This window comes from Momordica charantia (assembly GCF_013281855.1).
Source record: "Momordica charantia cultivar OHB3-1 chromosome 3 unlocalized genomic scaffold, Mcharantia_2.0 BLBB01000003.1, whole genome shotgun sequence".
In the NCBI taxonomy this organism is placed as follows: domain Eukaryota; kingdom Viridiplantae; phylum Streptophyta; class Magnoliopsida; order Cucurbitales; family Cucurbitaceae; genus Momordica; species Momordica charantia.
In genome coordinates, this window is record NW_028275161.1 from 18,091,833 (window position 1) to 18,115,757 (window position 23,925).

The window sequence follows — 23,925 nt, forward strand, 5'->3', positions numbered from 1 at the left end:
CCAAAATGCGTAATAAATAAAAAAAACAAATACAACATAAATTTTTTACTATTTCATTTGAAATTTTAATCTTCTATTCTGTTTTAATTTAAAATCTTAAAAACAAGAAATAAGAAATGGTTATCCATCACATTTCTATTTCATTGTTTTTCATTTTTCAAATTAAAAAAGAAAAGAAGAGAGTTACTAAACGGATTCTATTTTCCATTGTCAAGATCCAACCACCTTTTACACCAAAAAACAAAAGCCATGTATGCAATGGGAAAATCCAATCGAATGAGCTTGAAAAAAGCTATACAGATCTAAAAGATATATATCAGTGATTGAGTCTTGTTCTTGGTGTGTCATATACTTTTTTCTGTCAATCTAAGTGTATGTGTTTGACTACCTTTCATGTGGAAAGCTGATCAAAATTCAAAAAGCTTCAAGGGATTAAAACTTTGTAAGCTATACAAAATTTCTTTTCAGTTGCAGAGTAGTTCTTCATTTGCTGCTATTCCACTCCCATATGACTTGGTACTTATGAGCTGATTCTGCCGTATTCTCAGTGGGATGTTCCCGTCGAGTTTCGGATCTTCTTCTAAAGATGGCAATTTGGGAAGCATAACCAGGCTCCAAGTGACCCGATCCACCAACCCCACTGAATTCGACCGAGTAGTCGTGTCTCGTGGCTAAATCGCTAGCCCACTGATTGAATTGTTCTCTAGTCCACTCGAACTTGTGATCGTGATTACGAAATCTGCAAGATTGTAACTGCGTTTTGTCGTCTTGATCCCCTTCTTGGCTTGAAAGATTTGATCCTTGGAGTATCACGTTGTACTCATAGTTCGGAGTTGAAACAACGAGAAGTTTTGGACGAAATGAACTCAGCACCAAATTTCCAAACCGATACGCTTGATCTTCTTCCATGTGCTCGATTACCTGTAGTTAACCAAATTCTTTTAGCAATCTCAGTCCTACACTGGCTCATTTTAACAAATACTATTTATCATCCCCTATCTCATAAAAGCAGCACTGAGATTCAGAGTAAAAGAGAGAGAGAGAGAGAGCCAACCGAGCTTTCTTCTTTCTGGCTTAATTTTTCGATGGATTTACAAGCATCAGATTATTCATGGCAGTACCCGACTTGCACCTTTCGTGCAGGAACTTGAACAATGAATATTATGTGCATGATTTAATTCAACATCTTGGATTATACAAGGGAAGAATTAAAAATAAGATTCTCTCCTTTCTAAGTTTTAAGGACAAGCAGCCAACTTAGCACATGAAAGTAGTGATAAGTGAAGAATACCTCTAAGCAAGTACCAATGTCAAATTCACACAATCGTGGATCAAAATCTGTGATAGATCCATCATAAAGAACTGCAGATTTTACGGCAGTACGAGGTACTTGACCGTTGGGTTCTGTACTCAGTTTTGAATGAAGTATCTGCAAAGCAAATTAATAACATATGATAAAACCACGGAAAAAAAGGCACTTGTAATAAAACCAAACAAACAAAGTAATTCACAAGTGTCCTGCCAGCTTACAGGCCCCTCAACTAATTTTTTGAGATAACCATATGTCCCTCTAATATTTGATTTAGAAAACTCGGGAGATTTTAACCTCTTGTCCCTCTAATATTTGGTTATAGAAAACTCGGGAGATTTTAATCTCTTAGGTAGGTGGCCCCATGAGGTTTAAACTTTAAACTCGTGCTCTCAAATTTCATTTTCTTTTTTTATTGGGTTCAATGAACCACTAAGTTAACCTCCAGTGATTAATTTTCTTGCACATTTTCATGATTTGTCTCTATCATAATAATACAAAATTCTCCAACAAAGTAAAACAAAGACAAATGTTCCCCAAAAATAATAGAAAGGTCTTCAAGGGGCAGAGAAGGGTCTTGGGAGGATTTTTGGAGTTCAAATGCCATTAGTTCTTGATTCTCAACGGTTGTAGCTTCTTGTTATTTCTTTTTGGTGGCTCACTTAGTTGGTCATCATTTATGTTTCATCTTTCATTTCCTTTTGTTTGTTTCAAGAAATATATCGATCAATTTTCATTTCTTTCTTTTTGTAATGATTCTTTTCCTATCAAGATGTATTAAACTAACATAGAAAGTGAGAAATGAAGAACAAAGAGACCATGAAAATTTCAGACCTTTGCTGCACGGCTGAGACTTTTCTGAGAGATATCAACACCAACAACTTTCTCCAAAGATGTCTGGTAATTTAGTAAAGAATCCAACAGACTCCCCGAGCCACATCCGAAGTCAACCTGAGACAAGATCTGAAGAGATCAAAAGACAAGCCATAAACCAAAACATAATGTGAGAAGTTTCTATGTACCAAAGAACAAGCATGTGATTCTTTGATATATTTCACAGCAAATTCCACACGTTGCTTTGATAATGGAGGACTGAAAAGAGCCTGCTCCATCCTGTCTTCCAGAGGTTCCGTAACACGCAACAAATTACAAGAGTACTCCAAACGGCACGCATCTACAAGACAATTAAAAAAGAAGAAGAAAAAACCAGAAGGTTTAAGCTGCATATATCTCATATGACATATATGCAACATGACATTCAAAATCTATCTATCATGCTTCACCTAGAGAAGATTGCACTATAAAAGACTATCATAATAGCCTCTGTTATAATAGTTTAAAAAAATACAAAATTATCAGGAAAGAGGAAAGGATTTTCTTCTCAGTTCTTCAAGACAGTAGGCCCAAATAGCATGTTGATTCATCCAAAGTGTCTATCCTCTTGAATTATAACTTGTTACTGCATGAATACTTTTAAGTTTCCCTAAAAATAATGAATACAATCCTAAATCACTTAGTTGAGTAATTCTAATGGTCTTGCCTAAGCTAAAAACCAAGGAGAAGGGAACTTACTTGAATCTAACAAGTGAAGTATCCTTGCAGTTTCGATAGCTGCAGCCAAAATAAACTCTCTAGGGGCCAATTCTGCACAAAAACAAGCAGACTGACCAACAGACATCTGCTGTACATTTGCTTCAAGACACGGAATAACGCATCCGGTCCCTATCTCAAACTCAAACTCATCATTGTTCTCAATAGGTTCCTTAACTTCTGCACCTTCGGCTATGAGGGCTACATTATAACTGATGCATACTAACGATCCATTAGATGGACTAGTACCAGAATCTGAACCTTGAATGTTTACAGAACTGTCTCCATATTCAGGGTAATTACACGGCAATTTCACATCGTTTGATTTATGTGATATCTCTCCTAGAATTCTACTGTTCAAACTGGAATGAGCAGATCTACAGGAAGCTAGTTCTTCAAAAACCCTTTGAGGATTAAATTGAAGGGCAAGTGCATCAGCATAAGAGGTCAATCTTTCCAACGGCATGAGTAAATCCTTGAAATATGCATCCAACCACAAAAGAACTTTCAAAGAAACATTCTGGATCGAATCAAACTGCTTCTTGAACGTGTCTTTTGGCGAGCATTCCAAAATCAGTTCCTGGCTGTTGGAATAAATTCTTGCTTCACATCTGAAGGTATCATTGGATTCCACACATTGCCCTTCATCTTCAGCAATTGCGCCTCCATACGTGTGATCTTGACCTACTGCAGCTGTCTTGGAAGATGCTATAACAGCTGAAATGATAGGTTCCGATAATCTATGCTGACGACAGAATGTACAAAGGACATCCCTAGGGAAGGCACCCCTCCAATTTGCTTTTGTGGTGAATGTTGAAGGCAACTGTGCTGCAAGTATTACTTCTCTGGACAACTTATAAATTCCACTTGGTGTCTTATTAATAAGCATCCTGTAGGTGAATATCTTGTTATACTATATGATAGCAATGTAAAATGGAAACAAGCAGTTCTTAAAGGAATTAGGCAAATAGCAGAATTTTCTCTGCTTCCTGATGAAATAAATAAAACCAGGGATCAGAGTGTGCAATTAAAGTGAGAGAAGCAGAAAAAGAAAGAAGTTAGATAATTCAATTGAAAGCAGAAACCAGAGACACCTGTAATATGATTGCAAGCCAATGTTCTCATGAAAAAGATCTTTATTCTTCCATGTGTACCCAATGTTTGCCAAAATTGCATCCCCATATATATCTTGACCACATAAATAAGTTGCTCTTGCATTCAGTGGTTCTCCAAAGTGAAGAGCTTCTTTTAAATCTAAAAGATCTGAAGATAGATCAGATAAAAAAGTTCCAGAAGCTGCAAAGTACAATCTTGTTTCAGAAGAAGCTCTACCAACAGGCCTATGGAAAAAAAGATGATGGATCAGTTCACATTTATATGAAGATGAGACCGGGAATATAATAATATTAATGAACCATTCTCCAGCATCTTGAAATAGCATGACTATCACCAACCTCGAGATGAAGACCTTGGCTGCATCGGACAAGCCAAGTTCCTTGGCAACAAGATCCAGGTAATAGCCAGTTGGAGAACGGTCAAGGACTATACTTTCTAAAGGCTTGTCGAGCAAACAAGGGATTCGTATCACTTCAATCAAAGATCTTTCAGAAGAGAGAGAGGGCTCAATGACTGATGATGTTATAACATCGGAAGGGTAAGGATTTTTCCTTTGAATTGAAAGTTGTCCTTTAGGAGCAGAAAGAGAATCAGACAATTTTTCAGCTGCCCTCAAGATATATTGGATAACCAAGTATGGATTTGACTCCACCCGAGGGTCAATACATTTAGACAAACTACAAATCTTTGCATCATAAGCAAAAATGGCAGAGATAGGTACTAAACAATGGTCTCCTTCTCTCAGCACAGCATCTCTAAAGTGACCACTGAGTGGATGAAGAGCTGAAAGGAACTGCAACAATTGGAGAGTAGAGAGACAAAGATCAAGAGAATAACAATTTTAAAGAGGTATCTTGGGGAGTCGCTTTAATTATCTTATTTTTCAAAATGCAACCAGCAAAATACACATAAGAATAAATTTAAACCAAATTGGAAAATGAACTAAGATCAAAAGATACCACTTATTCACTTCCCTCAAAAGCAAATTAAGAAACATAAGATTGAAGAATGTAAAAGTTCAGTACTGCAAACTGGATAGGTTTATTGATGCCAAAGCAGCAAGTTCAAGAGGAGCAAGTGTAATTTAAAACTTGATCAACAGGTTGCTCTTGTTGAGACCCTAAGCACTAGCAATCAAGTTATCCTGAAATAATATACAGTTTGTTCATCATAACCCTAACTAACCAATTCAAATTTTTTTAGGCTGTTATAATTAAGAATACATGGGAAGCTGTCAATTCAAGCCATGCAATTTTACTTTTCTTCTCTTCGTAATAATCACAGTTTACAAATTGGATCTAATTTATTAAGGAAGCTCTAAGTGCACAGGTAAGCGAAGGAATCATAAAATAGTTAAACCAACTCTAACCTAATTGCTTAACTCACAAACACAATTTGAGTTCAATCAAACTGGGAAAGAGACAACTAAATTGCCACCCACCACATTATGCATTCATCAAGAAAACAACAAGGGAAAAATTAATCACAGTTATATTCTCTGTTAGAGTAACATTTGCCTTCATTAACTAGCTACGGAAAAATAGAACCTTTCTGATCCATATACAATTGTGCAAATTACCAACCTCATTGGAAAATAAGTGTTTGACACGAACAAGTAATTCATCCCATGCTTCCTCTGCAGTTAGATCATTTGTTCTTGTATGGATGCCCAGCTATAAGAAAAGGAATAAACAATAAACCACCAAAGCCTGATGGAAAGAAAGTATACAATCTTGCGGTCAAATGTAACAGAAAGTAAGCCCTGACAACTACAAAAGTGAATAAATAGACATGTAAAATGTTAATCTCGTGTCAATTTGGATCGAGAAAGCTGAATTGAAGTATTTATTCCTTCTTTTGTTAATCATATAAAGCTTAAGTATGAAGCCCAAGTCAGTGAGGTTTATCATGCTGAACGATGTGTTCAGCCTTCTTTGTATCAAAAGATAGCACTCAAATGGGGAAAATAAAATAAAACAATAAAATATGCCATCAATTCAAGGGTGAAGGAAGATGGTTGATCCATATTATTGATATGAAAAATAAATGTAGATATGTTGATGAGTTCACAAGCAATATGTAACTCAATGGAAGTAACATAAATGCCTGCACATCAAGACAGAGATAATGAGATTATCAATTGGTTTCCCCAAAAATTAGTATTAAGCATACCAGACAGAGCCAATTTTCCCTACTTTATGAATAAAAATAAATGACAGGGCATATGATGATGGACCATCATCCAGTCCACCAAAATCAGGCCAGAAAATTTAACAGGACAGTATACAGAAAACTCCGAAAATGTAAAAAACCAGACCTTTTCTATAGCTAACTCTGCGGCAGATTGTTCAGCATCTCTCTTTCTTCTGAACGTCCCTGACACAACAGAAATGTCTGGAAGCTCCAAATTGCAGCGAAAAAGACAAGCCCCCTTCTGAGCAATGGCCAATCCGGGGCACCCATTTTGAGGCGGCTCGTGTACTTCCTCTATTGTGTAGCAAGCCTTGGTTCCATACTTTTGGTGAATGACAGCCTTAGGCGTAAGCGTTGGCTTCATCGAGGCTCCTCCAGTTTCCATTAGTAACAAACTACCCATTATTACATAAGCAAATTGTTAATTAAGAAAAGAAGTGTCATGTGAAGTGACTACGTCCAAGAAGGGGAATTAGAGCAAGAAATTTAATGGGTTTTTCGTACTTCTTTCTCTTCTCTACCAATTTGTTCACAAACGAAACAGATGGAAAAGCCAGTATCAGCAAGCTTCCCTCCAAAATGCGAAACAAGAAACCACCATTTCCACCACTAAAACCTATTTCCCCCCACATTCAAACATATCGCTTCCTGGAAATTGATCATCAGAACAGAAACACGACAGCCAAAATGTAATTAATGGGTTTCCGTTCAACACGCGGGGGGAGAAAAATAAAGGGCAGAAACAACGTAATACAGAGAAATCAGAAGCTGAAAAGACGAAAACGGGAGAGAAGATGAGAAGAGACTAAGTGGGTCTGAATGAATGAAACAATGGAAGAAGAAGAAACGAATAGACAGAGAGAAAGAGAGATACCCAGATGATCATCGGGAAAAACAAAGCTGCTGAGCCACACCCGTCAATGCCTGGAGCCACAGAGAGAGAAAAATGGGAAACAAGCTTTGGGGTATCAGTAATTCAGTACAACGCTGGAGAAATTGGTGCAGGAATGAATTGTTTTTTTCTGGAGGAGCGTGAAGGGAAGCTTTGTGAATAAGGAATTGAATGATTTAAAAGGCAAAAAGCAGAGAGGAGGGAAAAGCTGTGGATGTTTGGAATTGTAAGAATATTTGGACGGGAAGTTCTATGCCTTTTTGACCTGCATGCCACTCAACTCCAATACAAAAAAAACTTTCGAGCATCCTTGTTTAAGTATCGTGTTCAAGATTTTTAAAGTTGATTTTTTTTCTTTTAAATATAATTATATGGTGTCTATTTAGTTGTTAAATTTTAAAATATTTAGACTAAGTTGTGAAATTGTGAATTTTGATTACACCCAACATAACTTGATTCAATAGAGTTTAAGAGGGAGAGTTAGATAAATCAAATAGGAAAAAACTTCCCTCGTGAACTCCTGAATTCTATCTAATAGCCACCATGCACCTGGATCATGTAGGAATTTAGGAGCTCCTTCTTGAATTTTCAGGAGGAAAGTTTTCTCCAATCAAATAAAAGCGTCAACTTGAACATAGTCAAATCGATTAAAGCAATTCGATTAGAAGGCTGTGAGATTGAATCCTCCTTCCATATGTATTCTTTCATATGTATTGTACTCAAAAATGACAAAAAAGTCACAGACAAGTCAAAATTATTATTTTATATAGTTTATTCAAATTTTTACCATCCACTAATTATAACTTATGGTGATATAAAATAATTCTTAAAAATTAATCTTCAAAACAAATTATTAAACAATAAACAATCTTTGTGAGTTGGGGATGACTTCCATAAAAAAAGTACTTCTCATATAGACACTCGGAAGAATTGGCCAACTAAGTAGAGAAATAGAAAGAACTTTATACTATTTAGAATTTTCAAAATTACTTTTAATTATTTAATTAAACGCGATTAAAATTTTGAAAAAATATTTTTCAAGTCTTCCTAAACTCACCTTTTATAACTTTTGTTAACATCAATATAGATCAACTAGTCATTCTAGAGGTTCGAATATCTCCATCACCTTCCACTCTATATGATAAATTTTAATATATATTTTAAAAATATAATATAATTTCAAATATAGTATTTTTACTCTAAATATAAAAATATAATATTCTTACTCAATACTCAATACTCAAAGATTATTTATGTTTACCAAGAAAAGCTAACTCACAACATTTTCTATCTTTAGGATATGATTTGTCCATAAAATTTTGTCTTCAAGAACTTTTAGGGATGGAATTTTCATAAAATTTGAACTTATTTTCTTTCCAAGAAAACGACCTTATATTTACAAAAGCTCCCTCTATCTTAGCAAAAATTAAACAACAAATTAATATGAAATTTCTTGAGGGCAAAATGTTCTATAAGAAATTTAACCTCAATTGAATGGAAAATTCTCTAAGAACTTCGTACGGAAAGATAACTGTTTTGTCTTTTATTTATTTTTTTTTTATTTTTTGGTAGATTGTCACATAAATAATATTTCAAATTACACTTACATTAAAGTTAAAAAATAATATCTATGTCATGGAATAATATGATAAAGTGAGAATGTGGTCAATATAATCAGTGATAATACAACTGTAGATGAAAAAGATAGGACCTACATCCCGCCTTTAAGTTAAATAATAAGTATAGCTCTTCAGGATCCACAAATCACATTTTAAATTAAAAAAGTAATTTTTTTATATAAAAAATTAATTTGTTAATTAAATATTTTTAAAACAATTATCTTATATTTACTTTTTAATATTTGTTATACATTTTATAAGCCAATAACGATAAAATAATATAAAAAAAAAAAACTAAAAATGAGAACAAGAGATCAGAGTTTCTAAAATTTGTAAACCCTCGACTTATAGAATGCATGATAAATATAAAATAACAATAATAAATAAAACATAACGGTTTTGAATGTTTTATATTGAAAAATTAATTTCATGTCAAACTTATTTTTTCTTTTTCTATTTTAAATTTTGAGAGAACAAGAACAAATCATTATTACCAAATACTTTTTTGTTTATTCTTCAATAAAAAAAAAACTACTAAAAACAACTATATATTTTCTTTTTATTAAACAAGAAACAGAAACGTTACCAAATGAATACACAATGTTCCTCACGGGGTAGAAATCGACTCCTAATTCTAAATAGTAACCAGTGAGAACTCCGCAGAACATTTAGAAGACTACAGCCCCTGAGAAAACTACATAATTTATTATACCCCTTTTCATCCTTGGTTCAAATTACTTACGCAAGTACCACGGTTGAGTTCATCAAGAGTAACAGATGATTGAACTCAATGCAGCTCCGAGTGCAACTCGAACACGATGTGGCTCAGTTTATAACTCGTCCTCGCCCGAGTAAAAATGACGAAAAACACAGGAGAAGTCCTTGTTTTCATATCCATCTTCGCACAGCTTATTGTATCTGACAGATGAAGATTTCATAATAACTAGCATTGTCATATGGGATAAAGATTTGTGTCCAAGATTGTAGCAAAATGAAAGCAGAAGATGAAATCATAAATGGACAGAGCAGAGAAAGGCAAGATCAGATGGGGCTTACATCTCTTGTGCCATGGAGGTCAGTGGATGTCTCAGGCCGATCTCAACAGCAGATGCTGCTGCAAGGTTTAGATCTTTAGCCTGCGTTCAATCAATAAATTATACATCAATTCTCAAATGAGAAAATGCCTCTTGCCAAATAATATCTTATGCTGGAACAATCATATTATAGTATCAGTAAAAGACTTTCAAAGATACTCGAAGAAACGGTGAACTAAGGTTTGTTTAGTACGAGCTTTAGAACGGTGAAAAATGGTATTTAATTAGAAATACTTTCCAATTTTTTATTTTCTGGATTTGGTTATAGCAAAAGGTGATTTAGTCTCCCCTCCCCCAGAAGCAGGGAGGAAAATATCAAAAAAAATCCAGCGAAACTCATCTCACGTACGGTTTTTAATGGTGCAGCTTAGACACTAACACAAAGAAGATACAGTTAATTCAATGGTTGCTTTTGGGTTGCGGACTCCATATGGGAAGGAGCGTCAGCATGAAAATGAAGCATTCTTTGAGCCATAAACTCACTGGAAATACTAAAACATCTGTTGCTAGGAATATTAATGTCATTTTTCTCTTTTAAAGACGGGTTCTAAGTGACTAACCATAAGCTTTGATGCGAACCCACCATCATAATTTCTTGCAGAGGGCACCTCCTCCATCACACCAGGAACTGGATTGTAACTTTCACTGTTATGTGGCAATTACCGAGTATTAATAAACTTACATTAGTAGGGAAGGTTTAGCGTGAGAGAAAAAACCTGAACAATTTGATCTCTTTATATGTCCAAAATGCTTCAACCTATAGCTAGGAACTATTAATTGTTTAATCTTTTATACGAGATATTCGGTTCGTAAGTTTCACAGAAGAACTTCAAGCATCTAGTTCCTGGGCCGATGATTAAATAAATATACGAATCTAAATATCAATAGCAATTGTATATTCCTGACATGCAGCAAACTTACCGCTACTCAAATTTAATTGGGCCATCACGAAACAACTAAGAATTTAAATTGAATCTATAAGGATGCAGATATTACTATGATCTCATCAGAGTAACATACATACCTACTCCAACAGCGAGCACTTGATGAATTGAATACTTTTGTAAGAGTATTTGCAGAAATTCCGAGACACTGGCCTAGAGCCAAAGCTTCTGAAACACCAAGCATACTCACAGCCATTGCCAAGTTGTTGCAGATCTTTGCTGCCTATGACAAAACAATTCTACGAATGAGCAACAGATCTCCTGAGGATGGTATTTTACCATATGATACACAAGTGGAAATTATACTTGGTGGAGAACTAATTTAGGTAAATCATTTGAGAATGTTGAGGATAATTAATTATAAAGAAAGTTACTGCAAGCCATGCCATTTTAAATGGTGGTTTCAAATTCCATAGCTAACAAACTTCAACTTTTTTAGAAATAGATGAGCTTACCATTTCACCACCAAGGCATCTTGAAAGTGAATCATAAAAAAAAAAAAAAAAGAGATAAACAGTACAACTGAGAAACTAGCTTTCTCGATCATTAAGTAACTGCAAAACACCTGCATTTAGAGTGTCAACAAGACTCCAAACACTGTAGCTACAAACATTTATGTAACTCATGAAGCTTTAATCGCTGGAGATTACAAAAATAAAATAAAAGGGGAGAGACAAAACTCACCGAACCATTTCCTGCTCCACCACAATATACTGAACTTTTGCCCATTGAAAGGAATAAGGATTTTGCAGAATGGTAGGCTTCCTCAGAACCGCCGACCTGAGGACATGTCATCTCTTAGTCACAATAGGATGAAAAAAATAATAGGAAGTTGAAAATGAACAATAAGCAAGACGAAAAGGACTCCTAGGATCCAAATTATAAATGCCACCAAAGGTCGTCAAGAAGCTTCCTCCTGACCAATCACATTTCCTATAAAATGACAAATTGGCCACAAGACCCTATCTTCCATGGCCAAGGCAAGAAGTTTCCTATTTAGAGGGGCAATAAACGAAAAACCACCCACGGCTTCTGCCTACAGTGAACCAGTATCCATGTTCATTACTTGTGCTTTATCAATCATGTTACGACAGCCACTTCAGATTACTTAAAAGACAATGTAAGAAAAAAGAAGCTGTTCTTTAGTAAGAGAAGATTGGAACTATGTTAAAGGTTAAAATCTAGCAAAAGACCCCCATATTTATAACCGTTGAGTGCTAGCCAAGCACGTGTTATTACTTTCCTTTTTCCAATTACATTGCTCACAAAGATTTCCACGTTCTGTATCTTGCACACTTGAAGATTAATTAAATTAATGAAACCAGAATACATATGGAAGCTGCAGAAGCCTAAAATGAAATTATACCATGAACGTCAGTTTCCCAGCATCAGCAGCTAAAACCCCTCCAGATACAGGGGCGTCCAACATGGCAGGGTTTCCCCAAGAATCTACAAATACAATCAGTCAATAAAGCAGTTGAAAATTTGTGACTAAAGCAATTGCAGGAGCTGCTTATCAACAAAAACTTGACATTAACAAATTATCAGGATCCTGCCAGGCAAATTTCCTCAATCCTTCCAATCCCATTATAACCATCAATTCAGGATTGAAAAGTTGTGATTTCTTTTATTGGTGGCTGGCTCATTGATTCTTAGAAAATGGATAATGAAGAATTACAATAAAGAATAGAATACAATGGAGAAGGAAAAAAATTATAGATTCAAAGAAAACAAGTCATGATGTTAGTGACCGTCACAGATATGCAACCACTTCCAATTATTTTCCTTCCTTTTCCTCCTAATTTCAACCACCTCCTAATCTTAAAAGGCCGAATGGAACTATTCTGAGTAACTTTCTGTTCATACCAGGTGTGCATGTATCTAATATCAATGTTCCCTCTAAGCATTGAAGTTCTAGCAGTTTCAAAACAATTGCTAATTTAGCCTATTATTTGCTTTGTATTTTGCACCAGCAGCACGCAACGTCGGACAGTAGCAGCAAGCTCTACAGAGAAGGGGAAGGAGAGGAGGTGGGGCACCACATCAACTAGGTTTATTATTAAATACACCATGTCACTTTTCTATTAAGTTGTGTTGGGTAATAAAAACCTATTATCACCAAACCGAACATAGCTCAAGTGGTTAAGACACCTATCTCTGATCAAGAGGTCATGAGTTCGAACCCCTGCCTCCACATATTGTATCAAAAAAATAATAATAAAAACCTAATGTCAGAGATTAAATTGAAGTATTTTCTAAACAGTTGGGGAAAATGTACGATTTTGAAACCTGTAGATGAAATCCACTTGTTACCCAAACCTCAGGGACTAAAAAGGTATTATACCCCTTTTTTAAGTTTAAGAATATTCAAGTCAATTGGATAACTATTCAGGTAAAAAATAAGGAATTCCTGGTTCAAATAACCATCTGACGTCTCAAATGATAAATTCATTTATACCCAGTATCACAGTAAAAAAACAGCATTTCCAAGATAGGCCATATTGTTTGCACTTAATGGTTGATGATCTAATTTCTGAAAATCTTAATTGAGAGTTCCCATGAAAAATGTCCATGAGTCGAACTATCTCTCCCTAGTAGTCTAGAACTTTGATTCAATAACAATTACCTCTCTTTTCCCTTAAACTACAGCCAGATACAACCGCAGAAAGCTCCCTTGATGTTCGTGGATCAATGGTGGATGAATCTATTAATAACCACGGCCTCAGATGACTGCCACCATGGAGCAAACCATGAGAACCGGTGTAAACATTAAGTACCTACATGAATAAGTCAGAATGTTAATTGTTTTATAAAGTAGTGCACTATATCAATCATCTCGTAAATAAAAATAAAACTATGGATGACAGTTATAATTGAACTGATATTTACAGACTGTGAAGGAGTTTCTGATCCATTCTCACTTTGATATTCTACAAGCGTATAACATCATACAACAGAGTAAGGAAGTAGACCATAATATCTTATGAGCATTGAGCAGTAGAAAATAGATGCTAAATGTGTCTATTATCTATCCATAATCATTTGAAAAGACTGAATAATTGTTTGGTGCTTCTTTCTCACAAGTCTCGTTTATATATATATACATGTATGTATGTATATAAAGATGTAAAAGAATTAAAATAATAAAAACAAAATATAAATATTTATTTACAAAAACAGATATGTAAAAAAGAAAGGTAACTAGTTCCCCTGAAACAACGCAGAAAATAAGATCATTACAATAAAACCATGCAAATCTTCAAAATATTCTAAAAGCTTTTTACATCATAAAAACATGCAGAGTAAAATTTGGAATTTCACAAGCTGGAATCAGTGGATGACACTCTATCGTTATTAATCCATTACAATTTTTTTAAAAAAACACTTTCACGTACATAGTAATTGCAAATGTATATCGAAAATCTCATGAATATTGTCATGCACATACCTAAAAAATGCTTATAACAAACCAAACCTATAATGGAACATAGAAGTTCTAACTTGAATGAAGGAGAATATAATGCAAGGTCAAATCATAAAACACGCAAGTCATAGCCTTACAAAATAAAGAATGCAGGTCACTAATAGACCCCTTCAGGAGGAAAGGGGAAAAAAACATGTCACGGCTCACATGAGAAGAAGAGGGTAGCATCGTAATGACAATGTCAGAAGCTTCTGCAACTTCAAAGGGTGTTTCCTTGGTGGAAACTCCCATATCTGAGTACTTCTTCATGGTATCACGGTTTCTAATAGGAAACAATATTATGCACAGTCAGCATTAGTAAAACTGTTGTCGTTTTTTCAATTAGAGAAGCAAAAAGAATGTTTTCCATAGAAAAATAAATCAGATTCAGCTTCACTCAAGTATATTTCCTACTAGATTCACCACTGTCCAACCATGAGAACATGTTTTTAGAGCTTTTGCGTAGAAATTAAAAAGATGAAATGTTTCAATACAATACAAACATAAATTTTGGCTTGGATCATCTTTTGGCTACCTTGTAGCCTCCAGTTGAGCCAAATATAATAAAGTTCCATAGTTTTTCAGTTAAAAAAAAAAAAAAAGATCAAATTATTGAGATTCTATTTGAAACTTTGTAATCATTTGAAATAATTGTTTCCAAATGGGTTAAGTCATTATTAATCCATTACATTTTTTTTTTCTAAAATAAAAGAACAGTTTATGAAAACCTTGACAATAGCCTTTGGCTGCAACAGAAGATTCAAGTGCATTACATGTCATGTACAACCATTTTGTATCCAGCCTTTATTAGATTATTTGCCATTCTGGATCCCATATTTCCCAGTCCAATGAATCCAACACTCTGCAAAACATTGTTGAAGGCACTTTTTCTTAGTCTGAAAACAAGCCAGAATGGGAACGTGAAAGATGATGAGATCCACATTTCGTAATCATTGAATTAAGGAGTGTGAAATTACGAATTGAATAGCAGCAAGCCACATTTTACAGAGTCAGAAAGTAGACGATCTTGGGTCTTCAAGATACAATGTTAAGTACACAAATACCAAATCACAATCGTCAAAGAGCATCAATTAGGTTGAAAGGTTCAAGTTTTCAATAAGACTTCTACAGCTTAATAATAAAATGTAACCCTTTGTCATCGAGTAACAAAAACTGTTAAACTAAGGTCCAAGTCAGACTGAATAAGTTACATTGCATCCTTGAAAATTTAACTCATAATGAATAACAAATTTTTGTGTCACATTACTTCACACTCTGAGATTTCACATATGAAAATCAAAAAGTATGTGAGAGATTAACTTTCTATCATCCTTATCTCTGTCAGAGACAGAGAAAATCTCCATCTTATGTACAAAAAGCAATATTCAGGAGCCAAGAATAGCCGGCATTGCTCGAAACGAGATGATTCCAGAAAATTGTTAATTTACATAGAATTTTGTTGGTTTTTTTAGTTCTGAGAGCCAAAAACAGTTTTATATTTGTAAAAACTAGGAATACGGAGAATGTGTAGGCAACATTAAATCCAAAATCTTGAAAACTGTTTTAAGCGATGTGATTCTAAACAATTAAAGGATCCTTTTTTTTTTTTTGAGACAACAATTGAAGGATCTTGGAAGACGTTAAAAGCCAATTTAATGCATTACCATACTTCATCTACTCTCTTAGTCGTTGTGTTATAATTTTTTTATAGAACAATAACGAAAAACTAAAACAACCTTGATCAACCCAATGAATTATTATAGATTTAAACGTAAGGTTAGATTACATTTTGTCCCTACACTTTTAGAAGTTCTTTTATTGGCCATAGTTCAAAAAGCTTACTAAGAATTTCTATCATAATCGGAGAGTAACAAAATCTAACTTTACAAATCATTTGTAGATGTGACATATAGGTTCCATGATGTGACATTTTATTTTAATAATGTGAGAGATGATAAAATTTGTGTAGATTTTATGGCATTATTGGATTCATAAGCATAAAGGTAACTAGCACTACTCTTTGAACTTTCGTGTTCCTTTCAAAAGTACAACCACAAATCATTTGTCATTCTCGACCTCACAATAAACATTAGTAGAGCATATTAATTAAACCTCGAAATATTTCCACCAGTTCAAACTAAAAGTTTTCCAGTTCGTTGAATTCCCAAAAAGACCAATCATCATTTGCCTCTACGGGCTAGAAATACATTTAAAAAAGTAGAAGATAAAAAAAAAAAAAGAACCCCATCCCATCATTTTTCTCAACAATCAAGCAAAGGCAGACAAACAGATGATTCCAGATATGAAAATAACTTGCCTGGAACGAAGCCAAAGCATCCGCAGAGAAGAATCTACGCACGGAAGGCGTCGCAGTCTCACCCGGAAAATGTTTGAAATTAGATTTGATCATGTACTGCGCAAAAGAAGCTCTTACTCTAGAAACCGCCATTGATACCTCTCTCACTTGTCACTTCAGTTCAGATACGCGTACTGGGCGGAACACTGCCTCCGGCGATGGAAAAGGAATAAGAAATGATCACTGGGAAATTCCAATTCAATCGAACAAATCGAAACCTGTAAATTAATCTTTCGATCAATGAAGTGATCCGGCTCCGTGTAGGCTTCTGCTTCCTTCGAGTCTGCAACAGTGGCCCTCTGTTTTGACCCTGACGTCGGCTCGCCACTTCTCCGGATTGCGCTCACCCGACATGTCGTCGCGGATGTACACCGTAGTCGAACACTCGTGCCTACTAAAATACTATTTTTTTTTCTTTATACTTTCACTTTTATTTATTTTGGTTAATTCAAGATATTTATTTTGATCCGCACACGTCCCTTTAGAAATTTCAAATTTAAACATTTAATAACTATTTTTTTTATTTCTAATTTTTTAGAAATATTATCAAAATTATATATAAATTTTGAAAACAATAAAAATAAATTTTTATTTCTTATTCTTGTTTCTTCTTTGTTCTAAAACATATATAAAAATATATTCTTGAATTCATGGGGTTGGATCCTACAATTCTATTTTTCTTTATTATTGTTCCTCTCATGTTTGGAGAGAACGTAATCCCATAATTTATGGTGTATCTCTCGTCCAACTTCAATTATTTTACATCAATGATATTTATGCTCATGTCTCCACTTAAGGGGATAGCCTTCATGGTAGATCTCAAGCTTTGATAAGGCATGCTTAGAATTTATTTTCATAAACAAGTTGTTTTTTCTAGTTTAAGTATGGTGTCTTTCTTATATTGTTGGTATGTTGCTGTCATTGTTCATGTTTCCATATCATTTTTTCTAAGATCTTTTGTTCCTTTTGTGCCTTGGTCTCAGGCGGTAGGATTGAACATTTTTCTTTTTTTTTTTTTTTGCAATAAATCTAAATTTTGCAGGAAGAAAAGGACTAAATTGCCCTTGGCCTATTGTACACTCCACTGAAGTTCACAAGGCAAAAATCCACAATGAAAGGGGCAAAAGGTGGGAATTTCTTGTATCCATAAAAGCATGTTCTTTTTTACAACTGATCAAACTAACAAGGTCAATGGAAACTGAGGGAAAAGGAAGAAGCTCTTCCTTCATCTACCTCAGAAAATAGAAGCTAATCTAATTCAGAAAATGAGAAGCTAATGAGACATTAAATTCCCAGTGAAGAAACAAAAGAAAAAAATAAATATCAAACAAAAGAAACTCCAAATCCAGCCTCTATCATCTAATCTATATGGAGGAAAGATCCTCATATATAGTCTTGATACCTGGTCTTTCTGATACGGTTCGAATACATCGTAAAGCTATACCGAGCACCTCCTTCATACCCTTCTCTGCTGCTGCATTGCTCATTTCAGGCAACAATATAGTATCAAAACAGTCGGAGCCCCGCCCTTCGGCCACCCGTAGACGCACCCAATCTGTTAGATCAACCCCTCCCTCTTCACCAGAGATCACATCACCAGCGCATCTTCCAGTTAGAAGTTCCAAGAGTATCACGCCAAATGCATACACATCAGACTTGAAGGAGGGCTGTGGCTTCTTGGATGCTGCCAGCTCTGGGGCTCGATAGCCTAACACCCCGGCATCGAGAATCTGTTCGATGGTGCCAGCATGAGTCATGAGGCGATGAAGGCAGTAATCAGCAACTCGAGCATTTAGGTCTGCTCCATCTAGTAGTACATTTGTTGCTTTCAGGTTCCCGTGTGGAACGGCTCGATCGAAATGGAGATAGTTCAGGCCACGTGCTATATCAACGGCTATCTTGAGCCTTTGAGCCCATGTCAAAGGACCTTTTCTTCCTGGACGATCTGGATTAAAGTTTTATTAGCAGGACACCATTTGAAAACAGAAGCAAGAAAGAATCATCTTAGAGAATGGAACTGAAACATTCTTTAGAACAAAGAGCAACTAGGCACAATATCATGCACCAACTATTTGGTTAGTCAAGAAAACAACATCATAACAATAAGATTTATAAGTTCTGATTGATATATCCAAGGAAAGTTTCTTATCTAAAAAAATTAAGAAAAGATTTATAAGTTCTGAATGTCGTGTTCCTGGTTACGTTTCACAAAATCTTTCACACTAGAATGGAGAACATGTGAATGTCAAACCAAATACCAAAGTGATGCATACAACTACCAATATCTACTTATCACGTTCAGGACCGAAACGGAAAAGAAAAAGTTTATGGACACTCCAAATCAAGTCTGTTCAATGTATAAAGTAGTAGCAATGCTACTGAACCACAATCTTTACAAGTTCAACTCTACAGAGAGTACTTTTCTCTTTTCATTTGGCAATGAAATAAATAACAAAAGCAGAAGGGAAAAATGAATAAGGGAAGAGTTACCATATAGAAAACCCGCAAGACTTCCCAGCGAGATATAGTCGGACAGGATGAGCTTCTCATGCTGTGTAGGCCCCCAATAATAGCCTCTCAAGCCAACGACATTCGGGTGCCTGATATTTGCAAACTTTTTAGCCTCCTTAGCAAACTCTTTTCTCTGCTTTGCCACACCTTCTCTCAACCACTTAACCGTTAAGAACATCCCACTCTCTAGTGTTGCCCTGTAAGAAGTTCCATGGCTGCTCCTCCCTAACACTTCAGCTGGGGCCCTTGATAGTTCCTCTGGTGTTAATGAGATCGAGTCGTCAAGGAAATGGAGTTCACCAACTAAACGATCGGGTGATCTCACATCTAGTCTTGCAAGGTTTTCGGCAGTAAATGAATCGCCTGATTCGGGAGACCAAGAGAAATGACTGTTTTTGGCAGGCGAGAAACCAGTTCCTACTGCTAGTTTCTCGTCGGGGCTGATTATCTCAGACGAAGACCCTTTCCTTGAAGTTACAAGGTCCTCAGCCGAAACAACCAGGCTGCTAACAGCTCCAGTTCCACCAACGCCGGAGGAGCTTCGAGAATTACGCCTACGAATGTCCTTAGTCGTGGGAAGCTCAGGTGGAGTTTTCCTGGATATGCAGATGTAATGAAAGAAAATAGCAAGGAGGATAAGAATGACCAATGCAATCACACATGAGACTATTATTATTACTTTAACAATTGTGTTCATTTTCTTTCTCCCTGATCTATCATCTGAACTATTGCTTGATCCAGGACTATCTGGAAGAATCAGTCTTGAATTTCCAGGATAGAATGCAGAACTTGGAAATTTCCTCAGATTTTCGGGGACAGTCCCCGAAAGATCATTATATGACGCATTGAAGTTTTGAATGTCAATAGACAAGTTGCTCGGAAGGGGACCGGTGAAATGATTCTGTGATATATCTAATGAGACCAATGCACTCAGGTCAGACATGGAAGTGGGCAAGGATCCAGAAAAATTGTTGCCAGCAATACTCAGCATTGTAAGGCCAGTCAATGATCTAAATTGATCGGGAAAATAGCCACTTAACTGATTATGAGAAAGATCGAGAACCTCGAGGTTCGCTTGACCTGGTGAAGGAAGCAAGAACTTAACAGCACCACTAAGTAAATTGTTTTCCAGGTGGAGCTCTTTCAAAGTTGGCATTGTGAGCAGGTCGGCTAACAAGGGTCCATCAAACTGGTTAGAGCTCAGATCAAGGACCTGAAGCTTTGGATACTTGGTAATCACACTCGGCAGCGAGCTACTCAGGGTATTATGAGACAAGTTCAGAAAATTTAACCGTAAAAACTGTGGAGTCATCTCGGGGATTGGCCCCGTCAAAAGATTCTGACTGAGATCAAGGAATTCAATGTTCCCCCACTTTATCATCCTTGTTAAATTTCCCTCAAATTTGTTGGTTGAGAGATCAAGCACAACACAATTTCCAGTCAGCAATGGAAGTTCACCAGTAAGCTGATTAGATGAAAGATTGAGGACGCGTAGCGTGGTTGACGTGATCATACTTACTGGCCCTGAATGAGATAAACCAGTCTTGTAAGTGCATAATTAAAGTAGAACCACAAAAAGAGAGTATGTTAAAAGAAATATGAAACTTATTATGATCGTAACTAATGTAACTAAATCAAAATCACGTACCTGAGAGATTGTTGGCACTCAAATCCAGTTCAGTTAAAACCAGAGCATCTCCTTTTAATAGGATATTAGGAATATCTCCTGAAAATCTATTGTTGCTAAGCTTCAAGATTTGGAGATCATACACAAAACTAAAACCGGGCAGCTCTCCTGAAAGCTGATTGTAGCTTAAATCTAATACTTTCAAGTTTTCAAACACCGATAACTCGCCTCCATTGACCAATGATCCAGTAAGCTGGTTATGACTAAGGTTTAAATACTTAATGGAATCAGAGATTCGGGGCAAGAACTTTCCATGCTCTCTGTCAGAGCTGGTTAGCATATTATTACTAAAGTCAACACGAGTGGCTTGAGACAGGAGAAAAAATTCCGCGTCCAGTGCGCCATCGAGCTTATTACCGTGCAAGTCTAGCACCTCTAGGTCAGAAATGAGCTCAAAACCTTTTGGAATCTTCTTGGTAAAACCATTGGAAGACAGATTTAGATGTACCAAGTTTGTCAGCTTAGTCAATGCTGAAGGCAGTGATCCTGAAAATGAGTTACGACTCAAATCCAATGATCGAATTGATTGAAGACCAGCAATTGGATCAAGAGTACCCGAGAAATTGTTGCCAGCTAATGATAGGTTTTGCAAGCTTGTTAACTTGCCAATCCCCAGCGGTAAAGATGAAGAAAACAGGTTGTTGGAGATATCAAGAAACTCAAGACTTTGAAACCTGGCTATATTGTCTGGTATCGTCCCCGTTATCAAGTTGTTCGACAGGGAAAGTTTTGCAAGTTTTGTGAGGTTTGAAAACACATTCAAATCTACATCAGCAGAAATGCCCAAATTATCCAACACCACTCCAGCAACACTTCCACTGTTGCAGACAATCCCATTCCAAGAGGAAGGGCAGCCATCAAAGTCAATAGACTCCTCATTCCATGAACTCACGACAAACCTGGTCGGGTCGTGCTTGATACCCTTCTTGAACTCGAGCAGCGCCAAGATATCTTGTGAAGGGAGCTGACACATAGCAGAAACAAGCAAGAGGGACATCACCAAAATCCTGAAGGCCGTCATTTTCAATGCTACTCAGAAAACAAACGATTCAGCAGATTGGTAAAAAAGAGAATGTAGCAGACTTTCCCCAATACCCCAAAAATGATTTTCGGGCAAAGGGCAAAACCCAGACAAACCAAGCTTTGGATTCCTAGAATCAATGAGCTCAAACCCAAAATTTTACCAGTAAAGGAAAGAACATACAACAACCAAACTCAACAGCAAACTCACAACCCAGATACAGAAGTGCAGTATCTTAATGGCCTTTTAACAACAGCCACACACATTCTAATTTCTACAACATACAAACAACACCAGCCGTGTAGCTTCATAGATTTGAGCACAGAAAACGCAGCATTTCCTCATAAAACCCCCCCTTCAGACCAATGTAGCTTCACCATTAACCAGCATCCTCAAGAAAAATGAAAAACAGTGGACTTCAGTGAAACAGAGAGCATAAAGTTACTCCAAACCTTTCCTCACTGCCTTGAGACACAGTGCAGTGAGCATAGCAAACCCAAGAAGAAGGAAAACACAGAAATGGGTCTCCAAATAAAGAACTGGGTTGCATTAAAGAAGAGGGGCCAACAGATTTTCCTACCCAAAAAACCCTAAAACAAGAGTCATTAAGCTGCTGAGTAGAGACAGCAGAGAAAACTCAAGTTTCTTCCTTTAATGGAGGGCCTCGACTACTACTTAAAACAAAGAAAATGGCTTTGTCTTTTCACGCGATGCCCCCTTTTTGTTGCTTAAGCGAGTGCATGTGAGTGACCCAAAACAAAAAAACCCCCACCCCACTGTTCTTAAAGCATTAAAAGAAAAAATGGGGGAAATTTTATGGGGGAAACAAAAAAAACAGAACCCCTAAATTTAGATTCCTTCTTTTGAGGAGTGTAGTGTCAGCTCAGCTCAGCTCATCAGTGAACAAGTACGCGGGAAAATACTGTGGATTTTCGTGGGTAATTGGAGTATTTACCCGCCAACATAGAAATTGGACTTTGGAGGGTCATTCCAGTATAAATTTGTGTAATTTAAGATTATTAAGTCAAGTCTATCTTTAGCATCTAAATTTATTTTGTGTGAACTGTATAAATCTGAGGTTTTTTTTTTTTGGTGAAAAATCTAAGTTACATGTCTTTCATATTAATAGTTAAATTTTATAAGTCATAAGTCTAGAGACTAAATTTGGCTTTTATGATTTTTCAAAAAAGAAAAAAATAGTTTTGGCTTTTATGACTCTTTCTTTTGATAGATGCCTAAAATACAAACTTAAAAATTGTCCTAGTAACAAAAGAGAAAAAAAAATATAAACTTATAATTTTCAACTGCAATATAAACTTAAAATTTTCAATATTGTATTTGAAATATTAAAATTTTTATCACAACTCATTCTATAAGTAATGTTTGCTTGACAATATGAATTTAGTTCGGTAGTAATGGACACATATTTTTAATTAAAAGATCGTGAGTTTGAATCCCTTCCATCACTCATTTTGCTAAAAAAATAAGAAAAATAGTAGTGTTTGCTTTAATAATTTTAGCCTGTACTCTAATAATGCAAATGAACAATACGATAAATATGCAATCGACATGCAAACTTATATGATAAATAATAATAGTTTGCATTGTTTGTGAGATTATCGAATCATAGATTTATATGTCAAATTGCATGCTCAACTTTTTTTAAAAATTTTTAAGTAAATATTAAAATATCAAGAAAAAATAAGTTATTTTTCATAAACTCCTGAAGCCCTATCTTTGGAACCAATTCTCATATATTGTATTTATCATCATAAATCTTTTGAGTTCCATTTAGAATCTTTTTCATCCACACTCTTTAGATGGTCTCTCTAATATCCATCTTACTGTTGCATTTAATACAAATCCAACACGTAAACTATTGAGAAAATAGAAATAAGTAACTTGAATATATGAAAAATAAAACGTATAGAATGTTATTTATTCATTATCTAAACTTTGATTATGCTCTTATTAACTAATTATATAAATTTAAATTAATATTCTCCCAACTAATTGTTTGAAAATAAACAGTCAAAATATATTAAATTAATCGAGTAATTAATATATTTTTTAAAAAAATCTCATTCAAGTGCCACGTGGGATAATGGGACCCACCAGTCATTTCCCTTT

General features: G+C 35.5%; 3 protein-coding genes across 8 annotated transcripts; all 3 read right to left on the bottom strand.

The window, feature by feature from the left end:
* Positions 1–277: 277 nt before the first annotated feature.
* LOC111010738 (small RNA 2'-O-methyltransferase) lies at positions 278–7,350 on the bottom strand. 3 transcript variants are annotated; one of them, XM_022284259.2, is made up of 11 exons: positions 7,083–7,350; positions 6,713–6,856; positions 6,333–6,603; positions 5,599–5,688; positions 4,354–4,808; positions 3,994–4,239; positions 2,882–3,789; positions 2,332–2,483; positions 2,144–2,260; positions 1,292–1,429; positions 278–921 (listed from the first exon to the last, which is right to left on the bottom strand). In XM_022284259.2, the coding sequence occupies exons 2-11, from the start codon at positions 6,838–6,840 to the stop codon at positions 484–486; spliced, it is 2,943 nt and encodes a 980-aa protein (XP_022139951.1). In that variant the 5' UTR covers positions 6,841–6,856; positions 7,083–7,350; the 3' UTR covers positions 278–483. The 3 variants fall into 3 exon arrangements, with proteins under 3 accessions (XP_022139951.1, XP_087978076.1, XP_022139952.1); XM_088121950.1 differs by having other exon boundaries at positions 6,713–6,976; XM_022284260.2 differs by lacking the exon at positions 6,713–6,856.
* Positions 7,351–9,254: 1,904 nt separating this feature from the next.
* Positions 9,255–16,966, bottom strand: LOC111010940 (6-phosphogluconate dehydrogenase family protein). Of its 4 annotated transcripts, XM_022284526.2 has the most exons (11): positions 16,795–16,966; positions 16,538–16,722; positions 14,994–15,082; positions 14,389–14,503; positions 13,384–13,534; positions 12,124–12,206; positions 11,442–11,537; positions 10,838–10,980; positions 10,374–10,458; positions 9,776–9,855; positions 9,255–9,637 (listed from the first exon to the last, which is right to left on the bottom strand). In XM_022284526.2, exons 2-11 carry the CDS (start codon positions 16,667–16,669, stop codon positions 9,550–9,552), a joined length of 1,062 nt encoding a protein of 353 aa, XP_022140218.1. In that variant the 5' UTR covers positions 16,670–16,722; positions 16,795–16,966; the 3' UTR covers positions 9,255–9,549. The 4 variants fall into 4 exon arrangements, with proteins under 4 accessions (XP_022140218.1, XP_022140220.1, XP_087978123.1 ...); XM_022284528.2 differs by lacking the exon at positions 14,994–15,082 and having other exon boundaries at positions 16,538–16,964; XM_088121997.1 differs by lacking the exons at positions 16,538–16,722; positions 16,795–16,966 and having other exon boundaries at positions 14,949–15,088.
* A 722-nt stretch (positions 16,967–17,688) lies between these two features.
* On the bottom strand, positions 17,689–22,514 carry GHR1 (Leucine-rich receptor-like protein kinase family protein). The gene is made up of 3 exons (XM_022284342.2): positions 20,736–22,514; positions 19,067–20,611; positions 17,689–18,521 (listed from the first exon to the last, which is right to left on the bottom strand). The coding sequence occupies exons 1-3, from the start codon at positions 21,793–21,795 to the stop codon at positions 17,941–17,943; spliced, it is 3,186 nt and encodes a 1,061-aa protein (XP_022140034.1). The 5' UTR covers positions 21,796–22,514; the 3' UTR covers positions 17,689–17,940.
* Between the last annotated feature and the right edge of the window lie 1,411 nt (positions 22,515–23,925).

Excerpts from the sequence above, each read along its gene's own strand:
- LOC111010738 (XM_022284259.2), bottom strand. The coding sequence starts at position 6,840 with ATGTGGGGGGAAATAGGTTTTAGTGGTGGAAATGGTGGTTTCTTGTTT. Across the intron at positions 4,809-5,598 it reads AACACTTATTTTCCAATGAG|TTCCTTTCAGCTCTTCATCC; the intron begins GTTGGTAATTTG and ends CAATTGTTGCAG. Across the intron at positions 3,790-3,993 it reads GGCTTGCAATCATATTACAG|GATGCTTATTAATAAGACAC; the intron begins GTGTCTCTGGTT and ends ATTCACCTACAG.
- LOC111010940 (XM_022284526.2), bottom strand. The coding sequence starts at position 16,669 with ATGGCGGTTTCTAGAGTAAGAGCTTCTTTTGCGCAGTACATGATCAAA. Across the intron at positions 15,083-16,537 it reads ATGCTTTGGCTTCGTTCCAG|AGTGTTGGATTCATTGGACT; the intron begins GCAAGTTATTTT and ends AATGTTTTGCAG. Across the intron at positions 10,459-10,837 it reads AGTGCTCGCTGTTGGAGTAG|TGAAAGTTACAATCCAGTTC; the intron begins GTATGTATGTTA and ends GCCACATAACAG.
- GHR1 (XM_022284342.2), bottom strand. The coding sequence starts at position 21,795 with ATGACGGCCTTCAGGATTTTGGTGATGTCCCTCTTGCTTGTTTCTGCT. Across the intron at positions 20,612-20,735 it reads GAGTGCCAACAATCTCTCAG|GGCCAGTAAGTATGATCACG; the intron begins GTACGTGATTTT and ends TATCTCATTCAG. Across the intron at positions 18,522-19,066 it reads TCTTGCGGGTTTTCTATATG|ATCGTCCAGGAAGAAAAGGT; the intron begins GTAACTCTTCCC and ends ACTTTAATCCAG.